The sequence below is a fragment of the Callospermophilus lateralis genome, chromosome 7 (genome assembly GCF_048772815.1).
Source record: "Callospermophilus lateralis isolate mCalLat2 chromosome 7, mCalLat2.hap1, whole genome shotgun sequence".
Lineage (NCBI taxonomy): Eukaryota > Metazoa > Chordata > Mammalia > Rodentia > Sciuridae > Callospermophilus > Callospermophilus lateralis.
Window position 1 is genome coordinate 28149763 of NC_135311.1, and position 14842 is coordinate 28164604.

A 14842-nucleotide genomic window follows, 5' to 3' on the forward strand; every position below is an offset into this window, starting at 1 on the left:
TCCCCTGCTGGGGACCCGCTACCCTGGTCCCTGCTCACTGTGAGCCACGGCCCTATTGTCCTGTGGAAGGATTCCATGACCACAGGAGGAAGCAAGATTGCATGCATAAAGGGGTCCTTTGTTCTCTAGACAGCTCCTAGGCTGCCTGCTCTGAGGGTGTCAGAAATGGGACCAGGAAGTCTCAGACCCCACAAGCATCCTGGTAACCTATCCTATACCAGGGACATGAGTCAGTCCCTCAGGAGTAGCAGGGAAAGGTGGCCAGTGCAGGGAGCCAATGCAATTAGACAAAAGCTGAGCAAGTGGGGTTGAGTCTTCACTGGGCACAAGGCAAGGCTGTGTGGCAGGGCGCTCAAAGGAACAGGGACAAGCACTAAGCAAATGTTGTCTTTTTGGCAGGGCCAGAGAACAGGAGAGAAACAGTCAGTGTCCACAAATTCACTGAAGAGCCTCCTGGAGCACCTGCTCTAAGGGTATCAAAAATGAGAACCAGGTTGTCAAACCCCGTCCATCCTGTCAGAGTCCTTGTGAAGCCTCCTGCCATTTCCAGTGTCAAATCCCATGGAAGTGTGTAAGTATTCTGACCATGGAAATAGACAGGGGAGCGTTCCCCAGTGAGCAAACTCACAGGGGTAACTGGTGCCCTGATTCCCACGATTGGAATGCCCAGCCATTTCCCCCTGAGGTAATGAGACAGCTATGCAGGCACTATTTGGTTTCTGTGGATATGGCCTTGGTAGGTAGGAGCCCCATGTTACTTCTAACCTGGACCTGATCTCTGTTAGCTGGGACTTAGGGTAAAGTAATACTAATAATATAGTCATGGTAACAGGAGGTATGTGTCTTTTGAGTTAATAAACTCCCAGGCAGGGAGGAGCGGACACTTTATTTCTGAACTTCTTCACCATTCACCTCCCTCCTCTGGGCTCCTCCTATCTGTCTGCTTGCACTTTCTGTGTCTATGTCTGTTCTTTTGTGCACCTCCTCACAGGTATTCCTCCACAGGTGTTCCTTTACAGGAGAGGTAGTGACACTTGGCAAATCCAGGGAGGAAAACTTAAATGAGGTAATGCCAGCAGGTGTGTTTCAGCCTTTATTGAGTTCAGACCAGGCCTGGGCAGCTGCCGCTCTGGAGTCTGAGCTGCACACAAGGGAATACTGGATTTTTCAGACAGTTCTCAGGAGCAGGGGTGCAGTCAGCTCTGCAAATCAGAGCCAAGGATTGTGTGGTTGAATTTAGGGCACAGAGAAGCAAGAGGGAAGGGACATTGCTGAAGAAGACTGAGAAATGAAGCAGGCAGAGGTTCAAAAGGAGGAGGGATTGAGTGGAAGAAAGGGAGCCAAGGAGGCCTTGCAGAGGAGGAGGGAGTGGAAAGAGGAGCAAGGACTGAGAAGACTGGTGCCTGGGTGCAGAGAGCCAGCTGTGTGAGGAACCCGGGGCCAGCAGGGCCAAGGACGGCTCCTTCCTCTCAGTCTGGGTGTTACAGCCTCTCACTTGTTGCCCCATGTGGCCATCTTGGAATACATAGGTGTTGGGAGGAAGCGGCTGGACTTCATGTAGGCAGAGATCTTCTTCAGGCCCTGAGAGTGGTAAGAGGAAGCAGGAGCTCAGGGCTGCTGTCCCACTGGGCTGGAGCAGCCCCAGTGCAGGTGAGAGCTCTGCCAGGAGAGCTCCAGTGCTGAGCAGCGCACAGTCACCACAGTTTCTGGGGCCTGGAAGGACACCCTTCAGGGACATTCTTCAGTTTGCAGTGACTGAAGAGAGTATGCACCCTGTGCAAAATGCATTATATGCACTAGAAATTGCAATGTAGCTTAGAAAACCCACTCAACAACCCAGCAAGATTGATCATGTCTCACCATCCATCAGGAGGGAACCTGAGGTGCAGGGAGAGGGTTTAGGGAACTTCCTCATGCTCACACAGCTAGAAAGTGGGAGGGGCTGGAGGGAGCCTGGCTCTTGCCTTTCCAGTTCTGTGCTCTCTGCTCCACTCCCTTCCTGTGCCCGACAGGAGGCCCTGTCACTCCCCCTTTGCACAAACATTGTCCTTTAGGCACTAAAAACTGCCCATACCCGAATTTCATACAGAGAAAAATTCTACCAGGACAAAGGGGCAGAGAACAGTGCACTGTCTGTTGGAAAAGACTGAAGACCACACTGAGTTATTCACAAGAAAATTCTGGATGAACTGAGACACAGGGAAGAGCCACAAAGAATTGCTGGGCAAGGACCTAATCTATCTCCTGAGAATAGAAAGTCCAAATGTCTCTACCAGGTACCTGATCCCAAGCCTACTAAGCCCCAAACTAGCTCATCTCCAACCCTTCCACAACCCAGGCCATCTCTTCCCTGTTTATATCATGTGCCTTCCTTCCCACAGTCCTGCCACCTCCTGGACAATTCCCAAGGCCTCTCAGCAGAGACCAGAAAACCAGAATTGTTGAGAAGTAGCTGAGAAAGTGCTTTACTACATGAGGAGTGGGAAAACAAGAGCTCACTGGCTGAGAAACCTGCTATACTAATGTCTCAAATTCCCAGATCAGCACCAAAGAAGGTTTTGTTGGTGACAAAAAGTGAACCTGGGGAAACTCTTGAGTTTCTCTGAAGTGATGTGCAGGCTGTGATCCTCAGCACCCAAGTGGCACCACTGACAACTCTTAGTCAGGTGCCTGCTGTTCCCTGCTGCACTCGGTCCCAGGATGGGACCTCCATACATGTCCACTGGGCCTGGCACCAAAGCTCATGTGGAGGAGACACTGAATAAGCGTGAAAATCAGTGTACAACCCCAGCTCACACACAGAACGCTTGAGATACTCAAGAGGAGAGAGGGTGACGGCTGAAAACAATATCCCAACCATTCAAAGAGCCATAATAAAGTCCCCAAGGGTCCCCACATGTACTCACCCAGCACCAGCCACCACCCTGGGGTGCTGATGCTTCCCCAGTTTCAAGTCAATAGGAATAATGTCATGTGGGGGGAACCATACAAGGACAGGGGCGACAGAACATGTGGACTTCGGATTTTCCTTTAGGGAATTTGAGGGACCCAGGACTGTGGTCACCTGACTAAGGATATATCCATTAGCCAATTTGTATTCTGGCCCTGTTTGTGCAAGAAAATCCAAGAATTAGAAATGGAGACACTGAGGTGCCACCAGTACCACCAGTCTGCAGACTCTTACACTGAGCAGACACAAATGCATTGGTCATGGCTGGGGTATGAGCTTGGGTGGAAGATTATGTTTTCCAAGGAGCAGACACTTCTCCTGTTTCCAAAGGGAGATAGGAACGGATCCATAGGGATCCTAGAGGACTCCACACAGGACACAGCTAGGCCAGGGCCAGACCTCAGCTGTCCAGGTCCCTGCATTCCCATCCTAGCCTTGCTCCTGATGATTCAGTAAAAATGTGTTTATGTGAGATGAGAAACTGTAACATTGGACTGCAAATCAGTACAGAATTCAGCAAAGTAAATCAAAGCATAAAATAAATAATAAACCATGCAACTTGAAAAACAAAGAAAGAACGATCTACTGAAACATCTGCCAACATAGTGGTTAAGCTAATAGTTGCTTCACCTTCATTGACTGAGCATTAGTCCAAACACAAAAACAAAAAGGAAATTAAATATTTACACAAATCAGAACTAAGAAATAAGACTTATAAATTAGTACAAATGATTCCTAAAATAGGGGGTCATTTTTTCTTGCCTATATGTGACTATTGCAACCAAGTGGGTCAAACACAACAAAATGTGTTTAAGAAATAAAGATCTTTAGTGTTATTTAAACTTTGTGCTAATTCTTTTAATATTTTTTAGTTGTAAATGGATATTTTATTTATTTGTTTGTTTGTTTGTTTGTGGTGCTGAGGATCGAACCCAGGGCCTCATACATACCAGGCAAGTGCTCTACCACTGAGCCACAACTCCAGCCCCACTTTGTGCTAATTCTTATTGAACAAGTTTTTATTTTTTAAAGCAAGACAAGTGATTTTTATTTTTTAAGCAAGATAAGTGATTCTCTAAAGCATTTAAAAGAAAAATATCAAATGGGAAAGTAAGTAAAATATATGCTTAGTTTTAATTCTCTTTAGATTATCATCAGCAGCAGAAACAGCAGCATTAGTGCTAGAGACTGAACCCAGGACCTAGTGCATACACTCAGTGAATCATTTCCCCCTGCCTCCAGAATTATTTTTATTTGGGAAAATAACCTTTCTCCAGTTTTCCTTAATATAAGGATTTTATTCAGGTTTTCGGGAGATTTATAATAAAGTGTGAATTTGAAAAATTTTAATTATAACCTTAAAGGTTCAAGTACTAAAAAGCTAAATAAAATTAATTCCAGTATACCCAAATAGTTATCCAGATAAATACTCTTCAATAATATTCATCCTCTATGTCATTTCACACTGTGCCTCCGACAATCAATGTCAGGAAGACATTTAAACAAAATTTTACAGGCTCAAGTTTTCATGCAATATGATACTATTTAGCAACCAAAAGGAACAAATTATTCATTCACTTAACAGAGATGGATGAATCTCAAAAACATATGCTAGTGAAAGGAGCCAGATATAAAATTTAATTTATAATGGAAGAAATCAGATTACTGGTTATCTGGGTTGGGACCAGAGATAGGACAGACTACAAAAGGACAGGAGGCAACTTTCTGAGGTAATGGAACTGTTCTGTATCTTGATTCTGACAATGGTTATATAGATGTATAAACTTGTCAATATCTACCACATTATTCACTTGACTGTGTGTATTTTATTACATGTAAATTATATATCAATAAAGTTGATTTCTAAAAAATAAAAAAAAAAGAAATAAAGATCTGATGGAGTAATAGGAAGCAATAATGAAAAAGCAAAACAAAGGCACCCTTGGCCTTAGGGATTTGTACCAAGAATTTTCAAAGCTTTCCAGAGAGGAAGGTGTGACATGAATTGTCATAAATTCCACCCCTGTATGGCATGAGAAATGTCCCCTGGGGAGACAGCGCAGTGGGGGTGTTTGCAAAGCCCTGTCCTTTATAGGTCTGAGTCTACTATCAGGTACTGGCATCTTAGACAAAGAACATGGTGTGGTCAAGAGCACCCTGTGCTCCTGCCCAGCATTCTGGGGAGGGTCAGAGAGAAGAGGGTGGGGAGGAGGGAGAGGGGACACAGTGAACAGCTGGGGTACATAGGGTTCTTTGTGGTTTTTTTGTTTTGTTTTGTTTTGTTTTTTGCAAATCTTTCCAAAGTCTGAGACTATATCAAATAAAAATTTTTAAGAAAATACATTTACCACCCCCCCCAGGACACACAAACATATATTACTAATTAAAATACAAGTCAAGTCAAAAACAGCCCAGGTTGACTGCATAAGTGGAATTCCAAATTTTAAAATTATTTTTCTTTATTAAAAAAGGCATTCTCCATCCACATCACTGCTCTGTAACAGGAGGTGATTATCCCCTCAGGGGATTCGGCAATGCTCACAGACTTCTTGAATTGCCACAACTGAGAAGTGCTACTGGCCTCTCAAGATCAGGTGTGCTGCTAAACACCACCCCCCACCCCTGCAATGCACAGCGCAGTGCCCAGAACAAAGAATTAATGTGGTTCCCAGTGGCAGTTGTGCCCTGGTTGAGAAACCCTGGACTACAGACCATGAGTAGATCAAAAGCCACAACTGGGGCTGTGGTTGTAGCTCAGTGGTAGAGCACTTGCCTAGCATGTGTGAGGCAGGGGGTTCAATGCTCAGCACTGCATATAAGTAAAGAAATAAAATAAAGATCCATCAACAACCTAAAAAAAAAAAAAAAAAAAGCCACAACTGGACCACTGTCCTAGTAATGCTGGCGAGCAAGAAGGAGGCCTGAGCAGCCCTCCCTGGACACCAGTAACAGGGTGCAGCCTGCAGGGGGAACTAGGAACACTCTGACCCAGCGGGTGGCCCTGTGGTCTCAGGCTACACATGGGGAAGAGACAAAGAGGGTGGGGCAGAGAACTGGGACTAGCAGCTGGGGAGGCTGGGCAGCTGCACGTCCAGGGTTCAGGGTAGAGAGGGGGTGTCTGTGATCACCCAGCACCCTGTCCCAGAGCCAGGCAGCCTGAACCCAGCTCTAGCGTGGTCATTCTTCAAGCTGCTATCCCAGGGCCAGAAGGAAGAACTGAGCTTTTTTGAAGAGGTGTACACCATGTCTGAGAAGGATGTGCAGAAAACGTCTACAGGTCACTTCCAACTTACAAAGACTTGACTAGGACCCTTCCTGCACTTAATATCCCCTAGGGGAGGCCACACGATGAATACATGAGCACCGACAGACCACCACGCCACCTGTGATGGGCATCCCCCCAGCAGCACTCTCTCCCACTCTTCACACAGCTTTAAAAGCCTGCCAGACATGTTCCAGTACATGACCTGGGCAAAACACACAGGCAAACAGATGGTTTTCCCTGCGGAGGCCCTTAAAATACCCATGATGAACAGGGCATTTACCAGGAGAGAAGATAGCTTACCTCCAAACCTGCATCCAGTTCATTCCAAATTGAAAAAATACTCAGGTAAATGGATATGTCCTAATATTTTTGTATTGTATTTCATTTAATAAATGGATTTGTTCACTAGAGCCATCATTTGAGTTCATTTATTTGCTACATATAATAGGGTTCTCCACGGTAACAGAATAGAGAATACATGTATCCAGAGAATATGTGTGTGTGTGAGAGAGAGAGAGAGAGAGAGTGTGTGTGTGTGTGTGTGTGTGTGTGTGTGTGTGTGTAGTATATGTACATAGGTCTGGGTATGTGGAGGGGCTACAGTTTAAGTCCCAGAGAAATTGTACGGTATAGAACCAGGAGCCTAGGAATCCCAGGTAAGATGGATGTCCCAGTCAAACAGAGAGAAAAAAATTCACCCTTCCTTTGGATAATGCCTGCCCACTTTGGTAAGGATTATCCTCTTTACTAATCCAAATGCTAATCTTTTCTGAAAACACCATTGCAGGTGCACCCAGAAATAATGTCTTATCACCTATGTGGGCATCTCTCAGCCTAGTCAAGTTGATACGTGAAATTGACCATCACATTATGTGACAGGACCTAGAATAGAACCACAGTTAATTACTTATCCCTACAGGAAACAAAGGTTTTGACTGCAGCAGGCTCATCTTTCAACCTTCCACAGGAATTGACTAATCAACTCAGAATGAGTAAACAGAGAAATTTATGCAGGGAGATTCATGGACAGCGATTCCTCTGTGGACACATGCACAACGAATAATTTACAAAGAGTAAAGTGGAAAATTACAAAGCATTACAAAGCTATAAAAGTATCATGAGATGGCAGTGTTGGCCCCCCACATGCCTACATAATGTAGAAGGAGGTCCGTGTGACTTACAGTGCCACCAAAAATTAAAATATTCTATCTAGAGATCATCAAATAGTCTATTATAAATCATTACAACATTTCCCCCATTACCTTATAGTATCTACTTGGTGACCTACCCAAATAAAATAACCAAGCACTGGGAGCGAGTAGTTTAAAGATGATCATCATGCTAGAAAAAAAGTTTTAACGTTAGTTAAATGCACAGATCTAACGGCATGATGTCACATTCCTGGCGACAAAAACACTCAGGGTCACTCCAGGGGAACTGGGCTGCATGAAATAACCACCCAAGAGACAGAGATACCTTTTTTTTTTGGGGGGGGGGGTCTTGTGATGGATCCTTTGACCTTAAGGGTCCACAGAAAGAGAGAGAGAGAGCGCCAGCGCATTCAGACCCCTTTTATTGAGGAGAAGCTATTCAAATGAGGCAAGGGGTCAGGTTTCAAGGGGCTAAGTCTAGCTTCATGATGTCTGCTGGCAGCAGGTTGACTGACATCTAGGAAGGCCACACCCAAAGGCAGAGCAAGAGAAGGGGACACACAAAGGGCGTTTCCATGGAACATTCTGTCCCAAACAGGGCAAAGGGGTAATACCACAAAGGAACAGGTGACCGTAGTTAGATCCATGGGGCTGCAGGAAGGCACACCTAAGCATGAAGATAGATTTAGCGACATTTTTACGACTCTCAAGACTGGGCCACCATCTACGGCCACTTTGATGTGGTCAGATCACAGGAAGTGACCAGCAGAGCCTCAACCCATCAGGAAAGGTCACAAGGCACGGTGGCCTCCCACAGCATGAGAATGACTAGACAAACTATATTGAGAGAGTCTGTACACACTAATCTCACCTATCCAAAGAAATGAGCGCCAATCAAAGGAGAATTTGAAGTGGTGCCACTAAAGATAGAATGAACACCTGCTATGTTCCGAAGCTGTTTTGGGTATTATTCAAATATTGATATACCAGTGAACAAGGAGAAAAACACATGGCCTCCTGCCATTGACTTCTTCCCTCCATGAGGCAGAAGATGGTTAACACAAACACAAATAATGTATGTTGGATAATATATGTGTAGTGTTCACTGAAGCACAACTGAGATGCACAGATCACCAGTATATACCTCTACAGATTCTGACATATGTCTACTTTATGTAATCACACCCATTTTGAGATATGGAACATTCCAGCACTCTACAAGTTCCCATCAATAGGAAGCTTCCACCCCATCAAGGTCAGCATTTATTGGACACCTATCACCATGCAGTCATTTTCCTTGTTCTCCATTTTTATATAAATAGAATGATGATACCACTGGTACTTTTGAGTCTGGATCCTTTTACTCAAGATTACATCTGTGAGGCTCATCCATGTTGTCATGCGCAGCCTTAGCGCATTTATTTTTAACGTAGTGTACCATGTCATAACAAGAATAGTAGAACTATATTAATAAAATGGTTTATTTGTCCATTCTTCAGTTGAGGTCAGTTGTGGGCTATTTAAAATCAAGCTGCTTTCAAATCTTGTTGCACATGTCTTAACATGTCTTTTGGGAGACCAAAAACATTCATTCTTGTTGGGAGGGATCCTGGGTCATAGGTACTTGAATGTTTAGGTTTAGATGTCGTAGTCACCATTACAAAGTGGTTGTCCCACCAGCAATGCATCAGGGTTACAGTTAATCCATAAATTCAAAAACTGCTGTCGGTCCACAGAATGTCAGCCATCTGAGTGAGTATACACCTGGATTCTCTGGTATTTATAACTACTCTGCTATGTAATTGTGTTTACCCTGTTTTCTTACGTTTCTTGGCCATTAGAATATTCATTTTTGAGAAACATCTATTCAAGTCTTGACCCATTTTTGGATCTAATTTTCTAGAAATACAACTGTTGTTGTAAGAGAACTTTCTTGATGAGCAACATATCTCTCACCTGAGTCTTCCCTAAATGCTTTAGTTTGGATCCTGAACATCCCTCAAAGGCTCATGTGTTCATGGCCTGGTCATCAGGGTGGCACTATCAGGAGGTAGTGGAACCTTAGGAGACAGGGCCTAATAAGAGGTACTCAGGTCACTGGGGACTGGCCCTCAAAAGGGATCATGGGACTCTATCCCCAGAAGGACAGACAGCAACTCCCTGGTGTAGGGTGCTATAATTTAGAGCAGGACAGCACCTAGGGGCTGGACGACAGGTAGAGCCAGGACAGGTTTACACAATTTCACGCCAGTTTTTCTACCAATTGTATACTGCCCTCATGTAACTATTTGAGGGCAAGGGCATGGGTCACTGACATGGGCTAAGGACATGTGCTAAGGACACAGGATAGGTTGCTCAGGAGGGCTTGTTTTGCCTTTCAAAGGCTCGTGGGTGTTTTGGAGTTTCTTTTGAGACTCGTTCAGTCTTTCTTTTTCTGTATCTCCAAATTCCCATCTCAGGATTAGAGGGAGAAAGGAGGGCCAATAAGGCCGTGGGTATGATAGGGGGATGGACAGAAGAGAAAAAAATGAGAAGATAATGCCAGAACTGCAGGGGGTCTGGCCCTTTCCCAGGGCCCTGGCAGCAGAAGAGAACAGGCTCCTCACTCCCTGATCCTATCCTTTCAAGGTCCTACTTGTTGCCCCATGTAGCCACCTTTGTGTACAGAGGTTTGGGGAGGAAGCGGTTGGACTTCATGTAGGCAGAGATCTTCTTCAAGCCCTGCAAGTGGGAGAGAGAAAACAGAACTCAGGACTGCTGAGGTTCAGAGAGGTTAAGTCGACTTCCTCATGCTCACACAGCCACTAAGTGGGACAGACCAGATGCAGCCTGGCTGTGTAGCTCTGATTCTGTGCTTTCTCGGCTGCACTCCTCACTTCCCCTTCCCACCAGAGGCCCTGTCCCCACTATCTGCACAAACAATCTCCTTTTTCACAGGAGGCTCCTTCTTGCCTCTTAAACACAGAAGGACTGAGCATGACACAGGGCAGCTTGGGAGAGATCCAAGATTATTCTCCCAGTGACTCAGCAAAACCCGGATGATAGTATGTAACTGGAAATGGACCCACAAAGAAAGGACAACTCTAATCACTGCCCTGAAGCAGAAAGTCCAAACTTCTCCACCCTGTACCTGAGTCCAATCTCACTGTGTTCCAAACTACCTCTTCTCTAGCCCCACTACACGGGACCAGTCAGTATAAAAGCCTGGTGTGCTTGTGGGCCTTCTTTAGAGGACAGGCACTGCACAGATGCTTTCTAAGGGGTTCAGTGCAAATCAGGGCTGCTGTGCCCAAAGGATCAAGCCCACAGTAGGCTCAGGCCACAGCCCTCAGCTTCCTACACTCCTCACTCCCAGGCTTAATCCAGCCCTTACACAATCCCCAAAGCCACTCAGCCTGGACCCAAACCAGGGCTGGTAATAACTAGCTGAGACAGCGCATTTCTAGACAAGGAGGGGGAAAGGCTAAAATACTGAATCTGCTAAAGAGGTTGTTTTGGTGACAAACAAGGGAACCTGGGGTGACCCATGATTGGCTCTGAGGTGAGGTACAGGCTGTGCTTCCTAGAACACAAGTGGTACCACGGACACCTCATAGTCTGATACCTGCCATTCCCTGCTCCACTCAGTCTGGGCATGGGGAATCTTTGCATGCCCCACGGGACCTGACAGCAGACCTCACATGGAGGAAACCATCATGGAAAATAAGCGTATGAGTGAAAAATAAGGGTATGGCCCCATTTCGCAGATGGAACACTTAGAACACTGAAAAGAAGAAAGAGGTCAAGGGAGAGGAAAGGAAAGTCCCACACCACAGAACACTTCAGGATAAAGTCCTCTAACACAGGTATATGTACCCGATTCAGCACCAACTTCAGCTCTGGCGTTCAGTGTGTCCTCAGATGGGGGGTCCAACTGGTGCAAAAAATTCTGCCTCTGGCACAAAATATATCCACTGACTGGTGTCCTTAGGAGCCACAAGCTGACATGGAGCCCAGCACAGCCTCTATTGGCACTGGGACCCTGAGCAAATGGCTAACCCTCTACACTCTGTTTCCTTATCTCTCTAGAGGGACTGATAATTTTATGTACCCTGCAGGAATGTTGTAATGATATATTTGAACAATAGATGCAAGGTAATAAACATGGGTCCTGGCACAAAGCCAGTGCTCAATAAATGCTCTCTCTTCTTCAATTAGCTTCATGACTAAGAAAACATAGTGGGAGGAGAGAAGGAAAAGTTGATAGCCAAGAGGAAAGAGGGTGAGAGGAATCACCTCAAAGCGGGATACGAAGTCCTTCAGGTTCGAAAATTCATCCAGGCACTTAGGGTGAAATATTCGGTGCAGGTCAAGTAAATCATAAGCAAGGAAATCCACAAAGGTGATCTGCAGAAAGCCAAGGATGAGTGGGCATGAAATTTTGTACCCTGGAAAGGGTGAAAAGTCCCAATTCTTTTGTTTTTACCTTATCACCAACAAACCATGGCTTCTTCCCCAGGAACTGTGAAAAGAGCTTCAGTGCCTCTGGGATGCGCTCCAAGTACTCTGGCTTCAGTTTCTCCTGAGGCAGAAAATAGTTGTCATTATCCTAAGAAATAAGTTCCCTGGTAGAGTGATGAGGCTCAACATTGCTATACATGGCCCCAGCTAGCCCCGAGTGAGAAACCATCTTACCTAAAATGGGGATTAAATCACTATCCAGTTTTTTTTTAATTTAATGAATTGGCATTTATTGATTCCTATAGGATACCTGACCCCATCCTTTAGAAATGATAGAACATCAAAGAAGAATAGAACATTATCTCCAACAAGACATTATTACCAACCACCTCCTGTGGTTTTTGACTCATGAGTGCCCTGAGCACCTGGCAGGCTCTGGACTCAGATGTTAGGCGGTATCAAAGAAGCATGAACTGAAAGAGCCCAGGAGAGATGATGAAAGTTCTACCTAGAAGGTTCCAGAAGAATGAAATACACATTTGAGTTTTTCCCATAAAGTAAGAAGTATTTGAGGCTGATAAGAAGGAAGAAGAGGAACCTCTGGCTGACGCTTAGTTGCCTAATAGGAAAATTGATTTATATGGGTATGAAGGAGACAGCACCAGAAAACACTTTGGTGAAGGTCAAAACTCAAGGGTTCTGTAACAGTCGTACTTCCTTTTCTCATAAATTTAAGTATGTGCATTTCATGAGAAGACACATGATGTAAACCAGCTGGGAGAGGGCCTAGGGCAGAGATGAAAAGTGGAAAGAATTCCAAAATCTGACTTTATGCTCTAGGAAGTAAATGTCCACCTTGAGGAGTCTGGACTGTACCCTATAATGGTGGGGATTGAATAAAAGTGTTCATTTGACACAATCTGATGTTACAAGGGACACTGACAGAAGCATGCAGAATGTACCGGAGGATAAGCAGCACTAAGGAGTACAAAAGTGAAACAAGACTCATCTAGAGGGGATTCTAGGAGTCCAGAATCCTGATCCAAATCCTGCCGCGTCCAGCCCAGGGGGGGTAGGGGTGGTCAGCAGATGACTCACAAAGTCTGGACTATAGCAGACTCTAGCCAGCTCATTGGCGATGTCCATAGCCTGGTTCTCCAAAATGTCCACACGAATCATCTCCTCTTCTGTCTCCCCACCTGCCTCACACACAAAAGAGACACACCTTCAGCCTCCCACCCAAGCCAAGCCAGGGACACGGCCACCATCCCCCACACCGTGCAGCCAGCCCCACTCACACAGGTTGTGCTTGCGGGCAATGTAGCGCAGGATGGCGTTGCTTTGGGTGATCCTGTGAGGCCCGTCAATCAAGTAGGGCAGCTGGATGAACAACCAGAGATGGTCAGGTGAGATGCCAGGGCCCACTTCCCCTTCCCTGAGTTAGGGACATGGAGACCTGGTACTTGGTATGCCTGGCCCATGGTAATCACTACACAAACACAATGTGGAATAAATGATCTGGGACACAGACCATCACACAAAGACAGTGTAGACACACAGAATTGAGAATAGTTGAACAGAAACATTGATCTCGAAACTCTAAACTGGGGCATAAAGATGAGGAAGGGATGCCCTCAGTTTCCCAAACTACCCTGTCCTCCGAGCCTACATTGGGAAAGTCCAGGCCCAGCTTGAATTTCTCATCCAGCCACTGGCTTCTGTCATAGTCCGGAGCTGTGGAGGAGAAGATGATGTGAAAGTAAGCCTCCCCTGAGTCTAACACTCCTTTCTCTGCACCCTCCCAAGGAGGCAGATGCAAGACCCCTAAGAGGGTAGATCTGGAATCTCAGACACTCCACTTCACATTCCAAGATTACAGGGAGTAATGAATGCTTTTAAGGGCCATGAATCCAACATGATTGAGGCTTACAAAATGTTCAGACAAGGGCTAAGGGGAACCCAACAAGATCACAGAGGAGGAGCCAGCACTCCACTCCCAGAGTCCTGCCTTGTAAGACCAAACTGCACCCTCAAGGAGGTTTCTGGGAAGGCGCAGGCTCTAAGTGCACCAGGTGGAGTTCTGCAGAGCTGAACAACAGGTGGCCAGGCCATGGGCCACAGAGCACCGATGAGCAGGAGCTGGACAGGGGGCCAAACAGGAAGGTGACATTACCGTCCCCCATGGTGTATCTCTTCTCCTCATAGCTTGAGTCTGTGTATTCCAGGAGCAGGCGGATGGCATGAGCCAGCTGGGAGAGATGGCCATGGCAGAGGTCAGAGATGGAGGGACCATGATTTCACTTCCCCCACCAGAACCTCCCACCCACACCTAACACCACCCGCCTCCTGCGAGCCTGCGCACTCAGGAGCTCACAGTGTGTGAGGAGAGCGCCTCAGAGAGACAGGCAGAGGACTCCAGCAAATCCTGAAAAGGATTCGTCTCCTAGAAACCGCCCCCCTCTGCTCCACACGTCTCCGGCCCACGCAGCCCCGCCCGCTCTCACCCGCCAACTCACCCCACGGATGTCCCAATAACCCAGTATCATGGGCATGGTGCGGGTGCTGTGGGGGAGCCGACTGGCCTCGGTGGGGCTGAGCTGTGACTTTATGCTGGCGCCGGGCAAGTGAGGGGACGGGCCCTGGTGGCCGGTCCCGCCCCGCCCCTCTTACGCACGGTCCTTCCCCCGCCCCTCACACCCGAGGGGCCGCTTTGCTCAAATCCGGAAAGAATAAGATCCAATTCCGCCTCCAGCCCCGCCCAGCGGCTCCTAGCCCTACCCTCTGCGGGGTTCCTGGGGAGTAGGCATTGCGCTGGGAGCGCGGTACTTGGCGAAGAGCTGAGTACCCCTTCTCCCTTCCTTGCCCTCCTTGCAAAGCTCAGCCCCTGGATTGTCGGTTTCCCGCAGGTTGTGGGAGGGTCAGGCCATAAGTGCTACTCCCATCTGAAAGTTTTAATTTGTCACTTCGCCCCCATTAAGTCATACAAGCCTTGGTCTGCAGCGTTTTGCTGATTTGGGTTGTTGAGACATGAATCCC

General features: G+C 46.5%; 1 protein-coding gene across 2 annotated transcripts; it reads right to left on the reverse strand.

The window, feature by feature from the left end:
- Positions 1-1320: 1320 nt before the first annotated feature.
- On the reverse strand, positions 1321-14457 carry LOC143404846 (glutathione S-transferase Mu 1). 2 transcript variants are annotated; one of them, XM_076863090.1, is made up of 8 exons: positions 14323-14457; positions 13980-14055; positions 13476-13540; positions 13105-13186; positions 12905-13005; positions 11832-11927; positions 11642-11752; positions 1321-1581 (listed from the first exon to the last, which is right to left on the reverse strand). In XM_076863090.1, exons 1-8 carry the CDS (start codon positions 14356-14358, stop codon positions 1492-1494), a joined length of 657 nt encoding a protein of 218 aa, XP_076719205.1. In that variant the 5' UTR covers positions 14359-14457; the 3' UTR covers positions 1321-1491. The 2 variants fall into 2 exon arrangements, with proteins under 2 accessions (XP_076719205.1, XP_076719204.1); XM_076863089.1 differs by lacking the exon at positions 1321-1581 and adding an exon at positions 8830-10087.
- Between the last annotated feature and the right edge of the window lie 385 nt (positions 14458-14842).

Coding starts and splice junctions, on each gene's coding strand:
- LOC143404846 (XM_076863090.1), bottom strand. CDS start 14,358: ATGCCCATGATACTGGGTTATTGGGACATCCGTGGG. Junction 13,006..13,104: donor TGCCCGCAAGCACAACCTGT/GTGAGTGGGGCT, acceptor TGTGTGAGGCAG/GTGGGGAGACAGAAGAGGAG. Junction 11,753..11,831: donor CATGGTTTGTTGGTGATAAG/GTAAAAACAAAA, acceptor GGCTTTCTGCAG/ATCACCTTTGTGGATTTCCT.